General features: G+C 38.5%; 1 protein-coding gene across 1 annotated transcript; it reads right to left on the bottom strand.

Annotated features, from left to right (window-relative positions):
* Positions 1-5,706: 5,706 nt before the first annotated feature.
* On the bottom strand, positions 5,707-25,172 carry rbl1 (retinoblastoma-like 1 (p107)). Its single transcript, XM_044349243.1, has 22 exons — positions 24,462-25,172; positions 21,462-21,595; positions 20,294-20,497; positions 19,961-20,025; positions 19,098-19,226; positions 18,681-18,844; positions 18,529-18,593; positions 18,150-18,324; positions 16,933-17,099; positions 16,729-16,841; positions 16,501-16,604; positions 15,547-15,684; positions 15,153-15,317; positions 13,913-14,057; positions 13,575-13,802; positions 13,221-13,414; positions 11,791-11,967; positions 11,071-11,142; positions 10,606-10,693; positions 10,021-10,169; positions 9,699-9,863; positions 5,707-7,444 (listed from the first exon to the last, which is right to left on the bottom strand). Exons 1-22 carry the CDS (start codon positions 24,621-24,623, stop codon positions 7,250-7,252), a joined length of 3,198 nt encoding a protein of 1,065 aa, XP_044205178.1. The 5' UTR covers positions 24,624-25,172; the 3' UTR covers positions 5,707-7,249.
* Between the last annotated feature and the right edge of the window lie 1,829 nt (positions 25,173-27,001).

Below are 27,001 nucleotides of genomic sequence, written 5' to 3'. Positions count from 1 at the left end.
TTTTTTCTGTTGCTTTTTATTGTTATTATTAGATGTAAATAGAAACAACATCTGCCCAAAAATGTAAAAGGAAAATCCTGTGAACAGACACAGAGAGACAAAACGTCTCATTAGAATAAACAACAACATCAACATTTGCTCTAAATTCCACATAGAAAATGGATTTAATGTCTTAATCTCCTCGCTGCAAAGATTGTCTGTTTCGGAGGATGATTTACTCCGTGGCGTTGTTCAAAGATTATAATCTCCACAGAGAAACCATACCTGTTACCATAGCAACCCATATCTAGTGCAGACTTGACTGTTTTTCAAATCAGTAATAATAAAAACATCAAATCTATCATTTACAATTTTTTACATTTTTTTTTTTTACACAAGTAAATGTCAGTTCTGTTTCTGTTGCTGATTTCTGCGACTGTTTCATCTGCTTGATCACAGCTTGTACATCTGCTGCTCTGAACACTCTGGTGGGTTTTTCTGAGGGGAAACATCCTCTGCTGCACAGCGGGTGATGAGCTCTGTGTTTACAGCAACATAAACAGCGGTTTGCCTGTAATAAATACAACAAGAGTAGTTTTTCAACGGTGCTTAACAATCAGTGTGATGGTCACAGCCGACAGTCTAAGTTAATTAAAGAGGACGTATCGTGAACATTTCCAGCTCTGTGTTTTTAATCTGAGGCTCTACTGGAATATTTTTGCATGATTTACAGTTTAAAACCTGTTTTAGCTCCTGTTTCTTTAAGGCCCGCCTCCTGATGAGCCTACTCTGTTCTGATTGGTCAGCTTCAGGAAGCTGTGTCGACAAACCCAGAAACAAACTATAGTAGCAGGAATTCACTACTTTTTCTTGTTCTTTACTCGAAATGTCAACTTCTCAAATACATCCGTACATGTTTGAGCCGATATATGAGAGCGGACAACATGAACAACACATGGAAAAACCTTAGCAACAACCTTAGCAACCAAGGCTACTGAACGGATGGCCGTTTATGAACGCGTGTGATGAGCTGACGTCACAATCGAATCGTTCAGAGCAGGTTAAAGTCATGGATGTATGAAGAGAACTCGATAAAGCGTCGGAGGGCCTCATTCATTCCTATGAAAGTTGCTCAGTAGCGGATGAAGCCAAAAAAGTTCAACAACTTCCGCATTGTGCGGCCCACAGAGCGAGCGCAGTAGTGACTTTCTCCGGTCGAGTCAGCTACTTCCGGTTTAGCTCTCCGGCTAACTTGAATGGAGATAAAACAATTCAATCATGCGGCTCTTAGAGGCTTTTGAAATGTGATCGGACCAAGTGGATCAAATTCTGATAGTGAGACAAGTCATTTTGCGGGGGTTGTGACGCTCAGAAAACGTCTCTTTCACAATGTAAGTCTATGGGAAAAAGTCTTTTTGGGCCAGTGTGCATCACGTGACGTTGTAATTACACGGTTTGGCCACTATGTCAAATTTGCTTCAGAACCTGGCGCTCTTCCTGTATCCAGTTATCTTTATACATCCATGGTTGACGTCCTGACTTTTGACTTGCAACATAACAGTATATAAATAAATTAATATGTTAACAAACCTTTTACAACTTTTACAATACATAAACATACTATATATATATATATATATATATATATATATATATCAGTTATCACAACAGAATAGTCTTTGTATCAGGATCTATGGACATTATTTAAAAATATTATCTCAGTTTGTGATTTTTAGCCACTTTAGCGACGTTGCTTTGATGAATTATCGTGACATTTGACACCCAGAAGACGAATCCACTGACTTTTCTTGTAGCGCCACCAGCAGGTTAAAGTTTTCACTTATTTTTGTGAGAAAAAAGAAATCATGTTTTATCTTCTACTACAATGACTCAGGACAGTTTCCCAGATACTCTCAGTGTAGTAAATTACAGATATGTTTATTAATGTGTAGTTATTTGGGGTTTTTTGTGGTCTGTTATGGTTGGAAGTTGTTTTGGTGTTGCACCGTATGACCCACATTAATATCTGTTTGAATGTATATCTCGATATAGTTTTGTAAATTTATTAATTCCTTAACTCCTTTAGTTGGATGTTGTGAGCAGAATGATGTATGTTCAGAGTTTGTTTTCACCTTCATCTGCTGAAGGAGGAAAAGTTTCTCTGAGCTCATTGAAAATCTCAGTTTAAGGGTTGGACCTACAAGCAGGATTTGTGACATTACAACCAGTTTGGAGCCAATCCTGGTCCAATATTCAACTTATACAAGAATGATGTGGAAACTTGAAGCCTCCTCCAGTGCACAAACACTGAGAATGGACTTTACAGTGAGGCAGGAGACAGTTAAACTTCTTAAATGAAATATATTTGCATATTCATAGATTCAGGATTTTTAATGAGGGAGAAGAGAAGAGGAGATGTAATTTTAAGGATTTTAATGTGGTAATTATACTTTTTTTTTATGGAAAAACCACATCAGACACACATTATTGGTCAAAGCAGAGTATTTTTATCTGTCTTGATTCATGTCTGAAGGGGATCTTTAATGTTGGGAAGTGTCCCTATGTGGTTTTCAGTCAGGCAGACTGAGGACTGACTACAGGGAGCCACTCGGTGCATCTGTTGGTAATAAACTGATTGATACTCATGTTTGGTGTAAAGTTAAAAGAACCAAACCATGAAAACTGAAGGACGATTGCACATCAACATAAAAGCCGAAACATCAGTGCACTTTCTACAATTTTTTTATGCTTTTGAACTGAGTAAAAAGAAAAGAAAGAACACAGAAACATGAGGTTTGGACAAGTGCGTTTGAAAGGGGCCTTTAACAAAAAATTTACAGTTTACAGGGGAAAAAAATGTGTACAGAGACTCGTAAAAGAAACTAAACAAAACAGCTCAAACATCACAGACTGACAGTGTATCTACAAGCAGATTTTCTCCGTAACAGACTAACAGATATTGAACTCGCTGCTCCGTCTCCTGGCGAAGGAAGCACCCGCTGTCGGTGAGAAGTCATCCATGTAAAAAAAAAGCAGCAGCCTGTGAAATGTAGAATAATCTCATGTCACGGCGGCTTGGATCAGTTTCTTTTCCAGCCTCGGGCAGATTATCACCGCTCACCTTGTAGGAAACGTAAGGTCAGAGGAAGTGTTGCGTGTCAGAGTCGCTGCACGGAGAAAAGAAACCACTGAGAGGCTTTTTTTTTCCTTCCAGAGGTGGCCTCAATACTTCGCTGCTAATTTTAGATCCGGCCATTGTATTCAGTCTTACAGGAAAGGATATTGTATTCATGAGGATATGAAGCATTGTGGGTTTCTTTTATTTCCCAAAGTGTTCAATTTCTAAGAGCCTGCTGCAATATTCTCTGGATCTTTCTCTCTTTTTTTTTTTTTTTTTTTTTACTTCTACACTTCTGCACATTTTTATTCATCTCATGCACGTCACAGGATATACAGTGAAATGTAAAGTGACGGTTCTATCGCAAGAGGCTGAAAATTTGCAATTTAAACAGCAAAAAAAAAACAGAAGGTGCAGAATATAAAGAAGTCGTTTTCTCAATAAAATCAGAATACATGCAGTCATTTGTTTTGGTGCAGGTGTCAGAACAGCTAAATGAAGAAATACGATGGCAATAAAGTAGAAAAACAAGATGAGATACCTGAAGAAGAGATATAGACATGATCATATATACAAATATAAAAAACAACTAAGTTTATGGAGGATCTGTGTGATGTCCAGTGCAAGCAGCAAACTGACCAGAACCATAAATAAATAAAACCTGAGAACTAGTTTTTAGGTAAGAAAAAAAAAAATTAGACGATATGAATGGAAACTGACGGGATTGCCATGGTAACCGGGCGATAAAGGCTCAAGAGGATGCATTATTAATGGGACCTCTCTCTCTTTCCTGAACACCTTTCCCCCTGAGCGCACACAGGTCAGTCTGTGTTTTTATGTGATGAGCTTTCACTCATCTTTGGTGCTATAATCAATATTTTTATATACACGATGGATGAAACGACAATGTGTTACGTGGAAGACTCTGCAGATCCAGGAAGCGTTTTAGCGTCTTCCAGCTCATCGTTTTGGTGTTTTTTTTTACAGCCATCATCTTTCTACTCTGATTCACTCTCATCGGTTCAGTTTCCAACATCACAGAAAAAAAAAACTCTCTGATGAACCAAACAGCTGACAAATCTCTCGCCAGGTGGCCAGAAACACGACTTTAAAATGCTAATGCTGCTCTGCATCTGCTGGATGTGTAAATTGAAATTTGCTAACATGTTCAGCATAACAACATTTTTATGAGGTGATAATGTGTCAGTGTGTGTGTGTGTGTTTACAGCTTGCTGCAATGCGCACAAGAGGCAAAAACAGATAAATCTGTGAATGCAGGATTAAACCACCAAAACTGCTCATGATTTAAGGAAATATTAACATGTATTATGTCTGTAACACACTTTGTATGGTGTAAAGTATTTAAACGTGTCAGAGAGCCGAGAATTAAACAAACTATTAAGTAAATAAGTGAGTGAAATACTTTTCATTTTAGACATTTTAGGTCCACTTTCCTGTGAAAGAAACGAAAAATCCTGCATGATGTCGATCACTTGAACTCACCTTAATAAGCACTGAATGTAAAGTAAGTTCTGAGCTCTTCCGGTTGAAAACACATAAACAAAAGGTACATTAATATCCCTCAGAAAGCTCTTTCATGCATAAATATAATAGAAAAATACCGTATCAAAAGATTAATCTAACTGGTTCCTGAATTCTTGTGTTTTAACACAAGAAAATAACTCATAAATTATTAGTTTATATGTAAAATCTCCAGAAATTTTTCACATTTTTTAAGAATTTTTCATCCACTTTGGCTTAAAAGCTGATGGTTTGCTTCAAAGTTTATTTTTGATCTGGGAAACAGCTGCTGAGACAATAATCTCGTCATAAAGGTCCATTGAGTGGCCACTCTGGAGCTTTCAATCATGTCACATGTCTCCAAAGTCAAGACTGACGTTTGAACCTCAAATATAAAAAATGATTTTTTTAGATTTCTCCGCTTAAATTTGAATCCTGGCTCTGAAACAGCATTTAGACTTTGAAACATAATATTTAACAAGTATATTTTAAGAAAATTGTGCCTGCGTGAGGAAGAATGTACTGAATAGTAATAGGTGGAGGCCAGGGTCTCCCTGTTAATTGGTTTAATTGGTTAATTGAGCAACAGCCAATCCAATAGAGTAGTAGTTATTTTCACACTTTTTAGATTTTTTATGTGTTCTTTGGAAGTTTAACAGATTTAGTTTCAGTGTAAAGTGTGTGTGCAGCTAATGAATGAGCTAAATCCAGTGTTGTTATTCTTTAAAGGATTTTTGTGGGTTAATTGTATATAAAATAGATGCAGATTTAACATATTGTGGATTACATGTGAGCATTTTCTTTGGTTCAGTGTTTTTATTTTTCAGTAGTGAAATGCTGTTTACCTGTTAAAGATCATTATGTTATTAGTAGAAATGTGTTTCTTATAGTAATTCACCTGGTTTGTACATTATATTTGATGCAGTGTACAGGAAGTGATTTGTTTCTATTTATATTCTCATTTAGGACACAAACAGACTCAAGTGGACCCAGAACAAGATTCATCTGTGCAGTTAAAACCAGGTCCATGAGTAACCAGCCGTCACAAACCGCATAAAATAAACTGAAACATTAACGAGTCAAATGAATAAAGTTGAAAAGCTGTTTTATTGTACAAAACCTTTGACTGTTTGTAGAAAATACAAATGTCCTTGAGGTTAAAGAGTGTTCAGTAAACGCATCACAGTGATACAAACCTGTGTCCTGCTTACACATCTCCATCCATTATTATACTTTTAGCAAAATCTGCACTTTTAAGTTGTTTTTTTTTTTTTACAATAAGCAGTTAGTTTCTGAATGTCTCCTTTTTTTCCCAACTTTGCTTTTAGCAAAACAAAAACAGTAGATATTAAATGTTAAAACCTGTAAAGTTAGATTTCTAACATCAGTACTGTTGAGTGAATGAAGACACAGAATCAATAAAGTGTAGATACTACACACACACACACACACACACACACACACACACACACACACGTACAAAAATGCTGCTTCAAACGAGCACTCTTGTTGTTGGCGTTACAGAATTATACATTAAATGGTTTATAACCATAAAAGGGAAACATTAAGAGAAACGGTAAAACTAATTAGTAAAAGATTAAAATTAAACAATTTCCCCTCCGCGATAAAATCTCTACAGGAAGTAGAAAACTCAGCAGATTTGTTTAATACTGAAGAATGTACAACGCAGCCTGATTTGTCATGAAGGAAACTATTTACACACAAATCTCACTAAACTGTCACGTCGGGTAAAAATAAGTCCGATATCAGTTCTTCCTCAGACTGTAATTTACTTTAGACGGTGAAAGATTTAAGAGGCTTAAAGGAAAACGCCACGGTTGTCATGGCAACCGAACAATATCTTACTTGAAAATGCTTCATTAGGGTCATCTGACTGAAAACATAAAAAGCTTATAACGAATTGGCCGATAGATTCGAGTGTTTACTTCTTCTTTGTGTGATGATTCATCTGCGCCGCCGTTTAATATCTGCGTTTCATATCAGATTTTTGTATGAAAATGTGTATTTTGGACTTTTTAATGCAATCGGCAGATGAAAAAACCATTTCGGCGCCACCTGCAGAGGACGTAACGGAGCGGATTCGAAAGAGTTTAACTGGCAGTGATGTCACAGCGTACACTGGAGTACGCTGTGACATCACTGCTGCGCTGAAAGATGAATTTTAACAGCAAAGAATTTCAACCAATTAAGTCAAACAGCTGAAGACAACAGAGAATCAGTTAACAGACGTAAAGCATCTCAGTAGCTCAAATATCTAATTTTAGATATTATAACTGGTATCAAAACCTGAATTTTGTGGTTTCTGGAAACACTGGAGGAGGAATTAGACGCTGCTTTGGATAAAACAAAATGGCATAAATCCTGCCATCATATGCTACACAGACTCTATGACTATCAGGTCATAATATATAAAGATAAACTGGCATCAGTGATGAGAAAAGTTTCCTGAAAAACACAAACATTTCTCCACAAGTAACTGGTTGTTTTTCTCGCTGAGGTACGAAAGGGTCACGTTCGTCTTCTCAGCTTCTTCAGATGCTTTCTGTCAGTTCTGTAATGAAAAACGTTTTCATTACTTTCATGTTCATGTTGGTTTTTTTTTTTTGTCCGTCAGTGACTTTGCCGTTCTGACACGACGTCCTGCAGGCGTTTCAGCAACACGTCCGGACTGCTGCCGTTTTCTGGACACGCCCTCTTGCTGGGGGAGTCGCACGCTGATGACATCATCATGTCTCCCTCCATGGTGAAGGCCCTCTTCCTGCTCACGCTGCCCTGCCGGATCATCCGGTTGATGTCCGATAACTCCTGGAAGGAGCGACGGAGACGAGACAGAAGCAGCGAGAGAGAAAACTTTTAGTATCACGTATGCTGATGATGTTATTGTGTATGTTCACATATAATAATACAGTAAAGGTGCTGTAAACTACAAACAGCCCCTCATTCACTTCAATGAGACATTTGACACAGCAAAGGTGGCGTCTAACAACAGAATAAATAGAGCTGCAACGATTAGTCAATAGAAATTAACCAGCAACTATTTTAACTCTTTCATGCATGGTGTCCACTACAGCAGACAGATATTTGGAAGCCATCTTGAACCATTTAAGTTGTAGTACCATGCCCCAACTACCAGGTGATGAACCCTCAAAGTGTCGTGATACTGAATGAATGTGATATTGAATCATAAATTCAACATGGCGGAGGGTGGAGGAAATGCACCAAATAGCTCAGGAATATCTATTATTCTCAGAGAAAAAAAACAGGTAAAAAGTATATTTTTCAACTAAATAAGATGTTAGAAATACTTTTATCAAGTTTTTAATAATATTTTTCTTGTACATTATTTTCATCTTTCCGCTCCAGTGGACGTCCTGCAACAAAGGTACATTCTGTCTACAGGGCCTCGGTCTGGTTTTTCAAATATCTTCTCTATTGTTGTTATCTAATGTTCCTATGTGTTTTCATACCATTTGCTCTTAGTAATAAAATAATTTATATATAAACATATATATAAATATATATTTTGCCTATATCGATTTCCGTAAATCACTGTTTACTCCGTTGATGCATGGTGTCAACTACAGTGGACACGTTTCAAAATTCAATATATTAAAAAAAAAAAAGTTACTGACATGATTTTTCACTTATTTAGGAGTAAAAATAAACCATTTATTTCATTTAAGTAAACAGTTTTTACTCTGTGATTTAATTCATGCATGAAAGGGTTAATTATTTGTTTTAGACATTTTTAAAGCAAAATATGCCAAAAAAAAAATCTGTTTCTAGCTTCTCAAATGCCAAAACTTTCTCCATTATTTCTGTTTCATATCATTTTAAACTCAATATGGCGTCTTCTGAGGAGACTTAAAGTAAGTTGGACAATCAGAAATTGTTTACAAAAAAAACCTGATTGACAGTTTTAACATCTGAACCTGAACTGCAGGCTGAAGAGTGAACTGGTTTGAATATTTGGTGTTACCAGTAAAATAACTGGGAGGCTGCAGATGAAGCTGAGTGAACTGAGTGTTTTATGATTTACTGTTTTGTTCTTTTTTTGCTTTATATTTATGCTTCTTGTTTGTTTAGATGTTGTCTTGTTGTCACATTTGTTTCTTTTCTATTCAGAGAGAACTTATAAACCTTAAACTCTCTTTGAGGAGCTCAGTGATTCTGGTTTAAATGTTTTTTAATTTGTAAAACATCCTGAGAAAAAAAGCATTCATGAATCTTCTGGGACTTTCTGCTTCGTGCTGCACAAAATGTAAATGATACTGAATTAATCAAGACAACAGGTAATCACAGAGGAAGTGTTGAGTCTGCAGTAACCGGGGGAAACACGGGAAATTAGAAATGAAAGCCTGGTTCTCTGCTGAGGTAAATACATGTAAGGAATCTGTAATTTATCACAACAGCAGCTCGACTTACTGTGTAAAATGCTACTGAATTTATTGCCTTTAGACGACAGAACTTCAGACTTTTGCAGAACTTGTCGACACTTTTTATTAATTAGAGCTGTATTTAAAAATACGCTTAATCTTAACATCCTGAGATCGATCTTTGCACTTTGCATTTGTAGCTGTATGAGAAAGCATTTATTTTTTAAAGTATGCATAATGATGGCGTCCTTGCAGCTCTATTATCTTTCCTGTTCTCCTGTGTCATGTTTGAGTCTTTCTGCATTTGCCCAAGAAAAAAAATCCTTCTTTTATAGCCATGAAATGTGTTTAAAGCCTCGAATGTTAAAGGAATCAAAAGTGTTTCTCACTTGTTGAACGTAGAAGAAAATGTTCAAGATGTTTCAAGGATAAATTGAGCAGTGCTTTATGTTATATCAGTATTTATCTGAATCAAGAACTGAATCTAAATGAATCGATTCTGCTCTAGTTTTAATGTCAGGAGGAGTCAGCTGTGAGTTTGAAATGTCAGCTGATTAAATGTCAGGAACAAAATCTTTCCAATTAAAAAACGAAGCAGCTTGTAATGAAACCCTCTCCTCTACATGTGAAGGTGTGTGTGTGTGTGCGTGTGTGTGTGTGTGTGTGTGTGTGTGTGTTCTTGCCTTCGACGGGCTGCTGTTGATCCTGTACGTGTAGGAGTTCGGCGTGAGGCAGCCTGCGGAGTTCTTGTGCGGGGAGACGTACAGCGAGTGTCTCTGAGAGACTCGACGAGGAGAGAGAGGCTGAGCCCGAACCGACGGGAACGGAGAGAGAGGAGGAGCGTCCGCCTGCGGGGACGAAACACACACACACACACACACACAGTCATGTTATATAACCATTCGTTAACTGTGAGGTACTAATTTCATTGTACTGATCTTAATTTTTGCGCTGTGGGGTCTCGTTTCACCACATGACGTCTGCTGCTGCGTGTGAGTGTCGTACCCGGTTATCGTGGGTGGCGTATCGCAGCGCGAAGCTTTTCATCTTCAGGACGAAGACGCTGTTGTAGAACTGGATGAGGTCACCGCGCTCCTCCTCCCCTGATTGGTCGGAATTCGCTTCTGCTGAGACCTGATTGGTTTTCTCCGCAGCTGAAGGGACAAACGGATCGATTGTTTCAAGTCATTTATCAAATAAAAACGACAAACATTTGTAGGTTCCAGCTGCTGCAAACTGAAATTATTCTCCATCTCATAACATTGTAAACTGAACCTGGTTGAGTTTTTCTGATATTTTATACACTAGACAGTTTATTGATCAAAACAATCTTTCCAGAGATTAATTGATAATTGAAATAATCATTAAAGTGTTCAGTGGTCACATCGATTTAACAAAATTACTGCTGTAAGCTCGATTCAACATGATGTTCATCAGGTACTCAAACGCATCGGCACATATTTCAGTTTTAATAAATTAAGTCAAACCTAATCTGGTATTTCTGTTTCTGCAACTTCTTGTTACTTATCGACAAACACGTCTGTAATTATCTAATATCAGCTGATATACAGCGTGTACGTGTGATCTTACATTCGCCACCTGATGCAGGATCCACCTCCATGTTCTCATCAGCCACCTGCTCTCTGGGAGTGTGACGCAGTAGGACGCTGCGGTAGACCTACACAAACAATCACGCACATAAAAATTTTGGGTTGTAAGTTGTATTTTTTCATTCTAGTCAAAGTTCTAACTTCTTACAATCACACATCATAAATGTTGTTGCACGTTGTTCAATAACATTTATATTTCTAAACCAAGTTGAAACTATTGTCATTTATCTCAGTTTTACTTTAATAATTAATCGTTTTATCTTATCGTCTCAGAACTTTGTAAAACAAATGATTATTATATTATTATTACTGTTAGTCTGGTAGTTGTGTGATGTATTGGAGTGTTTTCTATAATATGTTGTATAATATCATATCATAGCATATAGTGCTGTGTCCCTGTGTGTGTGTGTGTGTGTGTGTGTGTGTGTGTGTGTGTGTTTCTCACATGGCTGCTGGCTTGTGGTTGGCTGCGATAACACTTCATGATGTCCTGGAAGGTGTGAGTCTCTTTGGTGATCTACAAGAAGGAATCACAGGAATCACATTAACGGTGAGTTTCACTGTTGTTGAAACATTTGTTTCTCCTGCTGACAGATTTAAAAACTTGCTGCCTGGTAAAGAAAAGTACTATTTATGTTTAGAGAGTCAAAAAAATCCTCCAAACCTGGATCTCACTGTAGACATCACATATACAGGTATTAAATGATGTGTTTCAAGTATAAATACATGTTTACCGTCAGTTTTCTCCTGTAATGTGCTGTTTTTACTGGATATTAACAGTGTATGTTGTAATATTGGTGGAAACATCATCTTATTCTGTTAGTAATTAAAAATGTGTAAGAGTGTTAAGGACTTTCTTTATTTTATGAATACAATAAAATTTAAACTACTACTGCTAAAGATTTTGTGAATAAAATAAGATTAAATAAGAAAGATACTTAGTATGAAGGATGTTGTTCATGAAGTGACAGGTGACAGCAGCAGTGTTTAAGGCAGCTGCTAGAAACATATTTCTCTCCAAGTAAAAAAAAAAAAAGGATTTAGGAATTAAAAACCTTTTAAGCTGCCAGAAACATTCCCTCCTGTGAGGCGACACGTCCTCCTCTTGCAGTCAACTGTCTTAATTAAATGTGAAGCACTTGAAACACAAAATGAGTTTCCTTACTTTGCATATGATGTAAACGCTGCACAGCAGCAGCTGGTCGAGGTGTCTGTCTCGCATCAGATCGGTCGAGTGAACCAGAGAATGTTCGAAACACGTCCAGATCTTCCCTCGAAGCTCCGAGGAGACGTCCAGCTTCACGCACAGATCCCGCAGACGCACGCTGGCCAGGTGATACACCTGCAAACACAGACGGAGAGGACAACAACCGTCAGTCTGCTCACTGGTCTCCCGTCTACCGTCATCTATAAACAGATGTGTTGGAGCTGCAACAATCAGTCGATCAACAGGAAATAAATCAGCAACTATTTTGATAAATGAATCATCGTTTAAGGCATTTTTCACCGTTTTCTGACAATTTAAAGACAAAATAATTCATACAATATAATATTCTCTCCTCTAATATGTCTGTAACTGTCACATGACCACCTCTCATATCAGTCATGTGACTGCTTTGCTGTAGAAAGATGTTTTTTCAAACCTATAGTCGGTTCATTCTGGTCTGAATCAGCTTCTTTTCACACAGCGAAAAATCCGAGCAAATCAAAATGCATCACTACGAGCCGCATGACAACGTTCAGTCTGCTTATTGGTCAGATGTGTCTGCGGCAGAAACACAGGAAGAAGCTCCTCTGGCCAAATACAACATTCACCGCTGCGCTAGTCAAGCTAGACCGGCTAGTTCATAGCAACTGTTAAATAAATTCACTCATCCACGTCCCAGAATGCAAAGCACAAACTCGCTGAATACGCCTTGTAGTTCGGTCGGATCACATTCCCACCACGAACCAGTTAACACCATTTTGTTTGGGACCAAAACCACATCGTCAGGATCCTGCTATGGTTGTTTTGGTCCACACCTGAGAACGATGACTGTGTTCAGATCTGCTCAAATGGACCGAGGAGGAAAACAAACATTATTTTTAAGTTTTTAGTGGCGTTAATTATGCTAATGATCAAATCTCTGTGACTCCTCATGAACAGGCGACGTTCATCAGGCTGAAATGTGAGATTTAATAAAAGGTGTGTGCAGTTCAGAGAGTTTGAATCTAACTTGGAACAACGTAAAGCAAACATCATGGAAATCACAGATCACAGATTCCTGCATGAGGCCAAATGTTTGTAGTTTGCTCTTTAGTCTGTACAACAGCGCTGGAAATACTCATCTAATAATTCATTTTTCCAGCTTTATTACACCTCTATGAATAAAACAACCGATTAACGAGCTTACATGATGTTTATTTGATGGCTGGTAAGATATTTAATAAAGTTTTCTGGACAAATCCCTCATGCATCATGATGATCAGCAGTATAATCGACAGCAAATCATAACTGCTTGAATTTCATAATAAAACATCATCTAACAAACGATCGTCCACACCAGCAGAGAGCTCTGAAACCACATTTAAAATCATTAATGATTGTAAATCTACCTTCCTGAAGAACAGAGCCAGTGATCCGGTGCGTCGCGGCCTGCCGCTTCCCGTCTGGGGGTCAGAGGTCACGGGTGCAGGAGCTGGCGCGGCGCGGCTGGGGGAGGCGGTCAGCAGGAACTGAGCGGTGACGGGACCCGAGGATTCACACGGCGGGACCGGGATCAGTGTGATTGTGCGGTCGTTACTCATTCCTGCAGATATTCACACACATTCGCTCAAAGAAAAGCACCAACACAGGAAGTCTGTATTTATTTATCTTTATCTCTTTAAACGTGTAATAACTGAATAAACGATGAGGAATAATCTCTCGTACAGCGTCATCATGGTATTTGTTCACTTGTGTGTCTCTACCTTGCAGCGGGATACTCAGGACGGTGGTCTGGGTACCCGGAGCTCCGATCTTCAGGGTGCTGCTGGAGCCGAACGTCAGCCTTTTAGCCGGAGACGATATCGGGCTCAAACCCGCGATCACTCCCGATGTCACGGTCGGAGGGTCGTCGCCGAAGAGACGGCGTTTGGCGCTGCCGGCTGCCGGGGAGCTGTACCTGTCGTGGACCGACAGCGGAGAAGGAGGCACGTCTGGAGGGGAAGATGATGAAGATGATGAAGATGATGAAGAAGATGATTTTACACAAAATTAAAGCACACATGTGTAACGTTCATGTACTTAAACCGGAGTGAACACTCACCTTTGCGTGCGCTGCCCAGACCGGATCTGAACTCCCTGATGCGAGGGTGGATGATGGGCGAGAGGGCGACCAGAGGCAGGTGGGACTGACCTCCCATAGCAGAACCAGAACCAGAACCAGTGTCTAAACTGGAGGAAAAATTCACCTGAGGACGAAAAGATGAAGAGAAAAGAGTTGATGAGGAGGGTGACAGGAAGTACGACAGAGAGAAAGTGAAGTAGAGACAAAGAGGACGCAGCAAGAAGAAGAAGAAGAAGAAGAAGAAGAAGAAGAAGAAGAAGAAGAAGAAGAAGAAGAAGAAGAAGAAGAAGAAGAGATAGTAAACTGAGTAGTTTTGGGTTTTGGACTCATCACATTTAAAGACGTCAGTTTGGGTTCTAAGAGACTAAAATGTGCATTTTTCACTATTTTCTGAGATCAGACAAACAAAATGATGATAATTATGATGAAAAGAGCTGCAACGATTAGACGATTAATCAATTTGTTGCCAACTATTAAAGTAATTGCAAACTATTCTTATAATCAATCATTTTGAGTCATTTTTCAAAGAGGAAATATTCCAAATTCTCTGATTGTTTATGTTAATTATTTATTGGTTTCTTCTTCTATAGTGACAGTAAACTGAATATCTTTGACTGTTAGTTGGGACAAAACTCATCTTCAGCTTTGGGAAACAGTGATTTTCACCATTTTCTGACATTTTAGGGACCAAACAACTTATTGATTAATTGAAAAATAATCAACAGATTAATTGATAATGAAAATAATTGTTGCTGCAGTCAAAGCGAGAACTTTTTAATGTTTGTTCTCTTCTTGTTTGAAGGTTTGAAGCGATTCACCTTTTTGTTTAGAAAAAGATCTGACAACGAGGTTTGAGAATTCATTTGCTCTCAGTGTATTTTTCCTTGTATTGACAGTTATCTTGAAACGAGACTGAGAAAAGTAGATCGATGAACTAGAATCAACCAAACTCATTTGTAACGGAAGCAGAAATCTTGTTCTGTTGGCAGAAATCTCATTATTGTCTAGTTGTACTTAAAGGTTCAATAAATAGACTGAAAGACTCCCAGCTAACAGATGTTTGCAGTTGAGAGAGATTGTGATGTTAAGTATGTTTACATGTTGTTGTTGGTACATGTAGGTGTGTGTTTATCTCAACGTCTTCACAGCTGCAGGTATAATAACGTAAGTAGGTAAACTGATGTAGGGAGCACGATATGCGTGTTAATGTGCTGCTGACCTCCTCCACCGTGGGGACTTTGTTCCCGGCGGCCTGCAGGGCGCTCCACAGGGCCGAGTCTGCAGTCCACGCTCTGCTCTCCAGAACCTGCTCTTCAATCAAGTTCAGATGCTTCACCATGTCTCTGGACAGGCCTTCCTCTGAGCGGATGAACACCTCGATCACCTGCACGCACACACACACACACACACACACGCACACGATATATAAAGTTATGTCAGACATTTCTGGAGCAACTGATGATAACTGTTAATTGTCTTCTTGCAGCACAAAAGCATCAAACATGTCAACTGAAATCTGATCAGTGAAATGTCTCTTTATTAAACAGACCGGCTGGTGATGTTTAAGGATGTAAATGTGTGTGTGTGTGTGTGTGTGTGTGTGTGTGTTTTACCTTAAAGAAGTAGAACGAGGGCAGTTTGAAGACGTTGATGATCCAGGGGAAGGTTCTCTGGGAGCTGTAGGAGAACAACACCACCTCCAGACAACACGCCATCAGAGAACAGTGGAAGATATCCTGCTCTAACAAAACCTACAAACACAACGCAGATTTTCATTTAGTTAAAAGAAAAAAACAACAACATGTCAACAAAATGATCACTGAGACATCTGGAGACAACATGATGACATGAAGGAAGGAAAGAAACAGAAAGAAAAAGTGTTAAACTACAAAATGTTTTTATTTTCACTGGTAAGAAATTTTTGCCTTGTTGAATATATTTTTTTGGGGCAATTTTCTACTTCCTGTAGTTTTCGTGACTCTAAGTTAAAGTCTTCAATATCGTGTTGTGTCTGATTAACAGTCCAAAACTTAAATATATTTAATTTATTATCATATCAAAGAAAAGCAGCAAATTCTCACATTTAACCAACATTTCTGGCATTTTTGCATGAAAAATTACTGAAATGATTGATCAGTTTTCTTTCAATCCAATAACTGATTCATCATTTCAGTTCTATTCTTAACTTAATAACAAGACTTTTGGTCAAATTTGATTGAAATAATAAAATCAAATGTGCTAAAAAATTTATAAAAAGCTGCACCTTTGAGTTCAGACTGTTTTATCACTCAAATTAAGATTTAAATTACAAATATTTGTTTTCAGCTCTTCCCAGAACATCAAGCAGCTGGTTTGACATTTTCTGTTCCCAGTTAGTCCTTCCTGCAACCGTCAGCCACTAAAGATAAAAACGGTTTAATTTGTAGTTTTTGCTTGTGATTGATTTTCTACCATTTCAGGATGGTGTCATCAATGTGAAATCCATTTTTTTAAGATTTCACACTGACGACACTTTAAGATTCGGCAGCTCAGTGAAAACACGTGAACACAGCGTTGCAGCGTCTTACACTCATGTCTTTGCCGTGCAGCCGTCTGGTCTCCTGAACCATGACGTTCTCCAGGATCTTGTAGTAAAGGATCTCAGCCAGCTTCAGTCGGTTCTCTGCAAAATCTGAAACAAGACAAAAGAAAAAATGATTCTTCTGTATCTAAATGTCGAGGATCTCTGTTTATACGAAGCTGAGGACTGATTATCCCAACGATCATTAGAGCAGCAGAGATTAGTCCATCGTTACCGATATGAGAGCCAGATGATTCCTCCGAGTCGTTGGTGTAATGTTCTTTGAAGGTTTGTCCCAGTGTCTTTACTCTGGCCAGTATGGACTCAGTTGGGTCTCTGGAGCAGGATCTTTAACAGCAGCGCAGGAAACACCGTTAGCAGGAAGAAGCGATTTATAACACGGGATATAAAGAAAGAGGCAGAGAGAGACGGAACTGACTTGAAAATCTGCATCAGCTGGTCGCTGGGGGCGGTCCTTAAACCCGCCACCATGCTCTGCAGCCGGCTGACGCTCTGCGTCGCCGAGGAGACGGGCGTGACGAGCAGGTCCTTCTCCTTCAGGTAGACTCGTCCCGTCAGGGGGGTGGAGGGAGCGAGAGAGCCCGACTGCAGACAGAGAGAGAGAGAGTTTATCTTGTTCATATGATGTTGACTGTGTCTCTACTTTATATAATGTTGCATATTTCAGTCATTGTTACAATACACATATTTCATAGTATCATGATCTCGGCTAAAACTTGTTATACACGATTCTCTACTTAAAAAATTAAATACATGGAAATATTTACATCAGAGCACATTTTTATAGGTAAAATTAGTTTTGATTTGATTACTTTTAATTTTTAGACATTTTTACTATAGAAAAAACAAATATTTATGGAAAGTAGGGAGTTCTGAGTTTTCAGTCCTTTATTTCCTCCTTTTATTTTATTAACAGACTTATGCAACAGAAAATACAAACAACAACAGGACGACTCTGTGATGTTGTTTGCTTATGTGTTGAAACAGATTTTCACACTCCGCCGTCATTTTCTAATTCATCATTGATCATATTTGAATGATGAAACACAAACAGAAACGCACAACAGCGTCTTTTAGTTCTTAGTTTAGTTCCTTTGGTTCCTGGAACTTTTTGGTCAAAGAGAAGCAAAAGTGTGTTTGTTTTTCTGCTTGTTGTTATTTAAGGATGAGTCTGGTGATTTTTGTTATTATCAAGTAATTCCCATGAAAAGACCAAATGAATTGATCTAACAAGCGTTGTGTGTGTATCTAAAGCCTGATATATCTGATTCCTCTGAGCCACAGACCTCCGATGTCGTCCGAAAGCTATTAATCCATGAAATGTTAATAATAAAAAAAAAAAAAATCAATAAATAAAATTTACTGTCATACATGACAAAGAAATACAGCAAATCCTCTCATTTGAGAAGCTAAAACCGAAGCATGTTTGGCATTTTTGCTTGAAAAATAACTGAAACAATTATCAATTATCAAAATAGTTGCTCGTAGATTCATTTTCTTTCAATCGACTAACTGTTGCAGCTCTGCACACCGCTGCACTGGGTGACATTTTCATTAGCATGAATCTTCATCTTTACATCTTCATTGCTAGTTTAGGTCTTTTGGAGTTTGACTATATATTTACAGTGTTTGTACCTTCTCTACGTGTTGCTGCAGCTGGTTCTGAGCGCTCGTCTGGCTGGCTGAAGGTTCCTGAACAATTTTCCTCGGAGTTCCGATTTCCTCGTCGGCGTCGGCTCCAAGAAACACCCGCTCATCAAAATCTCCCACCGTCAACACGTACTCCTCATACTCCCTGTTTATGGCTTTACTGTAGACACAAAACACAGACACACACACACACACACACACACACACAAATACAGTTAAACAGTTAAACACAACAACATCTCATATGAAGCACGTTCAGAACTTTAATTCAGTAAAACAGAGTTAAAGAGAGACAGTGTAGGACAACAAATCTTCCCTCAGAGTGACGCTTGACATTTGTTCTCTTATTGATCGATCAGCTTACTTGTTATCAATGAAGTTCTGAGGATCCAACAGTTCTGTCAAAAGCTCCTCGTTTCCTTTCAGGATCTGATTGGAAAAAGAAGCCTGATTACAACCCTCACAACATGTAGAAGAGTAGTTTGTCTGTATTTATAACAGAGTTTGTGAAGGTACCTGTTTCTGGAACAGTTTCTGTATATAAGGTTTGAAGTAGTGCTGTTTGATGCCTTTCGCCTCCACAACCAGCCCGTCATGCAGCTCACACAACTTCTCCAACACACATGGAGGAGGCTCGTCTGCTGAAACGTGGCCGTCGGCGCGGTAGAGAGCAGGCAGACCTAAACACACACACACACACACACACACACACACACACACACACACACACACACACACACACACGTGAGCAAACATGCTTACAGAGGAATTCTACTTTCATACTTTTTCTGTCTCTCTCTCTCTTCTTTTAGGACCCATTTACATCTGGTATTAATATGCACACACGTTATTTTGACTGATTCTGCCCACATTGTGATCACATTTTTACACACAAACACACACACACACACACACACACACAGTAAGTCTGACCTCTAAATGTCGGGTTGATGAGGTCCTTCCTGTTTGCACAGAGCAGAGCGTTGCCAAACACCAGGTCCAGACAGCAGAGCAGCAGGTGGTACGAGTTCACCAGGTCGTCACCAATCATACGGAAGTTACCTTCACAAACACACACACACACGTCAGATAACACACACACACACACAGATAATCTGCATCCCAACTAAACAACATTATTTGGAAATGTAAGCAGGTCCAATAAGTCTGTTACACAAAGCTCTTATTTTGACTTTCACATCACTTTAAACCTGCACTGACAGATGTTTTGTTCAGCAGTTTTCAGCAGAAATAAGTGTAAAAAAAACAACTCTGACATTTCATCACCTTTCAAGTTAACGAACAGTTGCTTATTTCCACATCCAGTAGTTACGCAGCAACATTATTATTCATCTGGAGTCGTGTTTCTGTCCACCTGGTGACTGTAAGTCCAGTATTCACTCTCTTTTAGCTGTTTCTGCTCTCTACCGACTCCTGAGGGGAATATCTGGCTCTGTAGCTGCTTTTTAGAGCTTTTTCTCTGCCTGCTGCAGCCGAAAAACGACGCTATGAGAGCGCTGAGAGTGAAGCAAAACAGTAAAGTTGCAGCCAGACAGATAAACAATGAGCTGAAACTCGTTATAAAGCTCCATAAAGCCAAGAGGAGCTGCAGAGTCTCTGATAATTCTCTGTATGTTCATCACTACAAGCCACAACCAACACATTACACAGTGTCATTTCATACATTGTTTTATGAATAAATATCAATCATAGCTGCTTTAAACAACCACACCGATGCCGGCATGAACGCTACAGAGCTTCTAGCTGCTCAGCGGTTTGGGTTTGTTTCTTGGTACCTTTGGTGTAGACAAACAGAGTCCAGCAGAACTTGAACACATCACTGATGTGACAGGGCAGCCGCCTGCAGAGCCAGAGAGAGGACACACACTCGGTTAGACTGGGCTGACGGGGCTGACGGGGCTGGGGTGAATGTGTGTGTGTGTGTGTGTGTGTGTGTGTGTGTGTGTGTGTGTGTCTCCATAAGCGGTGCTTCCAGAAACAATGACTAAATGTGACAGAGAGAATAAAATCTTTGTGCTTGTGTTTCCAGCTTCAGGGCTGGCAGCGTGTCTGTCTGTGTGTGTGTGTGTGTGTGTGTGTGTGTGTGTGTGTGTGTGTGTGTGTCATGCCTGTGTTTCCTGCTGCGTGGCTGGCGTGGCGGTTCGCCTCCCTGCGGGTTCTGAAACATGTCCATGAAGATGGGCTCGAACTTGCGGAATATCACCGTGGAAACCTCAAAGTTGCGCTCCAGCCGCTCCATACGCAGCCGGAAGTCCTGCGAGAGGTTGGACATGTCGGCCCACTTCCTCATCTTAGAGAAGAACTGGATCAAACTGGGAGCGCAGAGGGGGAACGGACACACGTGTTACGAGCGACACACAAAAATCCACAAACTCTCCAGTGTAACAGATATGAACATGGTGTCTGCATATTTCACAAAAGACTCTTTAATGATGGAAAAGCAATAAAGAAACAAAGCTGGATGTTTACAGGTTTAGGAGTCAAATAAGTTTAGAATGAAATCATGCAGCTGAATCCAGCGTGACCAAGCAGGAAAAGACTGAAATTGTTTATATATGTTATGAATCCCAAATCCCAGATATGCTGTAATTACTCATATTTAAATAAAATGTTATATTTAGAGCTGCAACTATTAGTCAACTGAGACAAAACTATGTTGTTGATCATTTCAGTCATTTTTTTAAGCAGGTTCCAGTTTCTCAAAGGTGTTTTTCTTTCTCATATATGTGAGTAAAGTGAATATCTTCAGGCTTTAGACTGTTAGTCAGATGAAACAAACATACTGGAGACATTACACTGGGCTCTGAGATATTGTGAATGCAATTTATTCACTATTTTTTACAATTTTATTGACTAAACGAATAATCGATAAAATAGAAAACAGTTACTGATTCATTTTCTGTCACCTGATTAAACGTTTCATCTCTAGTATTATACAGTATTCATTCTGACTTCCTGTTAAACGTGTGAAACACGCTGTAGTGCATTTCCTGAATCAATATTTCCGTTATCACTGTGGTACTTTAATACAGCTTCCGGTGGCAAACATTTTATACTTTTAACCCAGTTCTTCAGAAGATTTAACAACTTTTGTTTCACTTTCGTACAGAAGACGTTTACCTCCTCAGTTTTCAGTCACTTCACAAGTCTTATCTTCAAGTTTTAACTACACAATCAGTCGTTTTAAAAATCTACCAACTCTCAACGAGGTTTGTACGGCACATGTTCTGATTTGTCAAACGTGCTGTGAGTGCCGCAGAGCCGACAGCGACTGACCTGAGTTTGGAGGAGCGAAGGATCCTTGTGAGGGAGACGCAGTTTCCTTCCATCAGCCCTTTACCCACCGTGGGAGTGGATCCTTTCCTGCAGGCTGCGTACAGCGAACAGGCCAACCAGTGGACCACCTCTCCCTGCAGAGACACAGCCATGCATCATTTAAACAAGACACCACAATAAGGACGTTCATACATGGTTAAACTGTGCAACAAAACCCCAAAGACACACAAACTGAGCAAAACAGACAACAATAATAACTATTCTTCATTAACAGAACGCTCAACAATCACTGCTTCACTTCAAGCACACAAACACAAACTTATAGACGTCAACAGGAAGATGAAAAGCTTCAGACAGCAACAGCTAAACATACAACAGCATGAATATGTTTGAAAAGAAAAAAAAATGACAAAAATACTTTCTTTGATCTTAATTTTTAGATTTTATTTACCTGCAGAAAATTAACTGGATATTTTTAATGAGGCTGATGAAGGCTACAGAATTACCCAGAGAGTCATGATTTGACTGACGGCTTGAATGCCGACGCTTAAAATATTATTATAAATGAAAATCTTAATAAAAACATTATAAAAAGACCGATCTGACTGCAAAACATCAGCTCTAATCTGTATTTGTCTGACACCTTTTTAAAAAGATGATACTAAATCAGATCAACATTCATTTATAGACAATATTAGAGTTTTTCAGAAGTCACTTGATTTGAGCTGAAAAGATTAAACAATTAATCGACTGGTCAATTGACAGACAATTAATTGGCAATTATTTTTTAGAATATATTAATAGTTTGAGAAACATTTGCTGTTACCTGTCTGTTAAATGTGAGTATTTTCTTCATTTCTCTGTTTGGTTTAACTATAAATTGAACATCTTTTGGGTTTTATACTGTTGGTCTGACAAAATAAACTATTTCAATACATCACTTTGGCCTCTGGGAAATTATGATTGGTATTTTCACAATTTCTGACATATAGACAAAACAATTCATCAGTTCATGATAAAATATCTGTAGATTAATTTAAATAATCATTAACTGCAGCCCTACACTACACAAGCTACACAATAAAGTGTCATTGTCTTTAAAACCACGTCATTACCATACAATGGACATATCTCTAGTACTGTATCTGTGCTAACCGCTAACATCATCAGTATTGGCTACTACAACAGAAAATATCAGTTATTGGTTTCAGTTGAGCAACAATAAAAAAAAAAAACACATTAATGTTTTTATTAAAGGTTATTTTTTCATTCTGCCACCGCAGAGACTAATGAATAGTTCTGAGTATTTTAACAGGTAAATTTCACTTTGTAGAGTGACACAAGAGCAAAGCAGCTGTTAACTGAGTGGATAATTTAAGTGGCTGCGAGTGCCATTTAAGCTGCATGTGGCTGCTGCTGCTGCTGCTGCTACTTCCTCCTCTTACCTGCCGCCATCCAACAAAGTCCTAATTAATGTTGTGGCTGTAAACTCACTTTGATCCCTGCGTTTGATGATGATGATGATGATGTAATCATTAGCCCAGGGTTGGGTAAGTACCCGTCTCATAGAGGGAAGTGCAGGCAGACAGCATGTCAGTTAACCGAGAAGAAAATCTGAATCTGATGAACAATATTTAACCCTGATGGGAGAGCCAGTGAGACGTTACGTCAACCTCAAACTAAGTTAATATCACTTACATGTGCAACTGAGTAAAGCTTAGCGTATTGTACCTTATATTTTCATTTGTAGTAGATGCTCATACTGTAAATAATGTATATATTATTCCTTTGCTGCTGTGAGACTTCTATTTCCTTGTGTGGGATCAATAAAATATATGATATATCAAATATTATAAGCTGAACAAGAGAAAATTAATAAAAATCTCCATTTTAGTTTTATTTTTCCAGCTTTACTAGGTCTCATCTGTTATTTCACTCTGTACTATGTTATTTTACTGCAGTGTATTTTATTCTACTTCATATTTTTGTCCTTTTAATTTTCTGCCATCATTTGATTTTAGTCTTGAATTGCTTTAATTTTGATTTTAGAGCTGCAATGATTCATCTAAGTCGCTTTCTAAGAAAAAGTGGCATAAATTCTTCCAAATGTTCCAAACATTTTCTAGTTTTCTTACTAAATACTTTGGGTTTTGAACTGTTAGTCAGACAAAACAAGACATTTCAAAGTGCCACAGTACAAATAATTAATCAAGAAAATAATTAGTATTTAACTGATGATAAGATAATAAATAGTTGCAGCCCTAATTACTTTATTTTCCCATGTAAATCACCTTGAAGCATTTGAAAGATGGTGTGTAAATAAAGTTTATTATTATTATTATTATTATTACTACTACGGCTGCAGCTAATGATTTTTTTCATTATCGAGTAGTCTGCTGATTAATGTCTGTTTAAGAAATGCCCGCTCTAATTACCTACAATCCAAAGTGACATCTTCAAATATCTTTCTTTGTTTGATCAACAGTCCAAAACCCCAAAATATTCAGTTTACCATCATTTATAACAAAGAATAGCATCAAATCCTCACATTTGAGAAGTTGATATCAGATACTGTTTTGGCATTTTTGCTTTAAATTTTTCAGAATAGTTGCAGATTAATTTTCTGTCCATCGACTGATTGTTGCAGGTCTAATTATTGGTCATCATGACTGTTGAGCTTGTTGTTCTCGCATGTTTAATGTGTGGGAAGTAAATATTTTGGGATTTTTGGCTTTTAGCCAGAAGTAAACAATCTCAAGTCATCATTTAGGGCTCTGGGAACCTGTGATTGTAAGTGATATACTTTATAGTAATGTTACCTAAATGTTTTAAAGTAAACAAGTAGATAACATCAAGACAACAGCCCTTTAACTCGCTGTTTGTGTCCCTCGCTGCTGCAGTTTACAGACCGATCAAAGTTACAGATACTTGAGTAAATGTTATAGTTGGAAGTTTACCAGCAGGCTGAGTCAGTGAACAGTTGGTGAGAACATTATTTACCTCTAGTGTGTAAGTATCCCAGATGGCAGTGAAGTTGTCCATGGCTTCAGTGGCCGTCTGCTCGTCCATGTTCAGCTCCTGACACAACGTCTCCAAACTCCTCCGGACTGAGCTCTCCTCCATCCTCCCCGACTCAGAATCCGACGACTCTTCTCCCCGCATTCGTACAAACTCAACAGTTTACAGTTTCGGTCAAGTTTTGCACCCCGCAAAGTTAAATCCGAAACACCAAAACACAGCCGCAGCTCCCAGTTTCTCCACGACCAGCGGACTTCCGCTAACCCATCCCCACAATGCAGCGCGTTGGCGCGAAAACTGCAGGGCAGTGACCAATCAGAGCCGAGGGGAGCGTCGGGTCCCGGGTGCCGAGAGCTGTTCGCCCGACCCCCTTTCTCCTGCGCTCGTGCTCCTTACAGCAAACCGTTACCATGCAACCGTTACCATGCAACCGTTACATCCACGCTCTCACTTCGATACGACCGTTAGGAAGCACGAAACTTTCTTTTCTTCACTGTTCATAATGTACGGCGAATTCCGAACACATAAAATGAAACAGACAGGAAGACAACCCAACTTATCCACTTCCTTAATGATATTAAACCCAATTTATCCACTTCCTTAATGATATTCAACCCAACTTATCCACTTCCTTAATGATATTCAACCCAATTTATCCACTTCCTTAATGATATTCAACCCAACTTATCCAGTTCCTTAATGATATTCAACCCAACTTATCCACTTCCTTAATGATATTCAACCCAACTTATTGCAAGACTTTCAGCAAGACTATATTCCAACTCTTAGTAATGTTTTTATTAGCCATCATGCTAGCGGCATGGTAGCCGCAGTTCGTGCCCCTCATGGAGCAGCAGACATTATTCAGATAATTAACCGTCATCACGGTTAGGGGGGAAAGTTAAAGGAAACATTAATAATGACATTTAGTGGCTAATTCTTCATTTTTGCACCATTTACACTTATGAAAGAGTGTTAGACATCATAGTAAAAGCCTTAACATTGTTTACCCACTTTCAGATTTGTGAAACTTTTATTCTATTCGTGAAAACACAAAAAGCCAGATATTTCACCATCCAGATCACATTAGAACAGGTCTAGATCAAAAACCACTAGGTTTTGTCAAATAGTAATAATCCAGATTGGACAAGTCTAAATATAGTAGTTTTTGATCCAGACCTGGTCTGATGTGTTCTGGATGGGGAAACATGTAGTGAAATCGCACTTTTTTCAGTTTTCACAAATAGAGTAAAGGTTTCACAAATCTGAAACTGTGTTTTAATGAGTCTCTGGAGTCTCCTTGTTAATCTAGTCCAGATTGGACAAGTCTAAGTATAGTGGTTTTTGATCTGAATCTGGTCTAATGTGATCTGGATACGGGGAAAGCAGTGAAATCACCCTTTTTTATGTTTTTGTAAGCAAAATAAAGGTTTCACAGATCTGAAAGTGAAAGTTTAAACTGAAAGTTTAAACAGCGTTAAGGCTTTTGCTACAATATCTAACACTTTTTCAAAACCTGGGTTTTTCAAACATTTACTAACTGTTAACTGTTACTAATCTTTCACAGAGACCGACGGTTACCTCTGTGACCTGCATGTCTGCTGATAGGCCTACATGAGAGGCACAAACTGGGGCACAATGCCGGCTGGATATTGGTTCACCATTTGGTCCAGACCAAGGTTTTTCAATAATGACGGATTATCATTAAATTTTGTACATACATTCATGGTCCCCAGAGAATAAATCCCACTAAAGCAGCTGAACACTCATTTATTCAAACTGGCCTTTGTCTCGCCTCATGCTGTCTATTGTCTGTTTTGTGCGTTTTTAAGGTCTTTTGTTTGTTTCTTTCTTTTTTCTTCTTCTTCTTCTTTTTTTATTTATTTATTTTTTTATTACTGTTTTTATAGTCTTATTTTTAACAATTTTACTCTTGTGAAGCACTTTGTGACTTTGCACTGTGAAAGGTTTTATACTAAAAAAAACTTTACTTACTGACTGACCTTTCCAGTAGCACCACCAGCAGGTCAAAGTTGTCCCTTAACCTGTGAAATATCTCAACATGTACTCGATGGACTATACATCTTATACAAATATTCTTGGTCCCCAGAGGATGCAGCTCACTGACTTTGGATGTCCCCTGACTTTTGTTATAGCGCCATTGAGTTTAGTTAAATGTATTAACTATTGATGGATTGCCATGAAATTTGGCACAGATTCATGTTCCCCTCAGGATGAACTGTAAGGTGATCTTCAGCACCATCATCAGTTTAAACTTTTAATTGGTCCAATAATTGATTAATGACTAGCCTCAGCTTGTGTTCAGTGCTAATTATGTTAGCATGCTACCATGCTAAATTAATATAGTGAACATGGTAAACATTATATCTGTTTAACATCAGTCTCAGGGCCTCAGTCTTAGATTAAATCACCATTTTTTGTTTCTCAAGTGATCATATTTGTAAAAAGACCCTTTCTATTATTTTATTTATGAGAATAACTATTACTAACAAAGCAGGCAC

The sequence above is a fragment of the Thunnus albacares genome, chromosome 4 (genome assembly GCF_914725855.1).
Source record: "Thunnus albacares chromosome 4, fThuAlb1.1, whole genome shotgun sequence".
In the NCBI taxonomy this organism is placed as follows: Eukaryota; Metazoa; Chordata; class Actinopteri; order Scombriformes; family Scombridae; genus Thunnus; species Thunnus albacares.
Note: the sequence above shows the minus strand (reverse complement) of the source record. Positions and strands in the feature narration are given on the sequence as shown.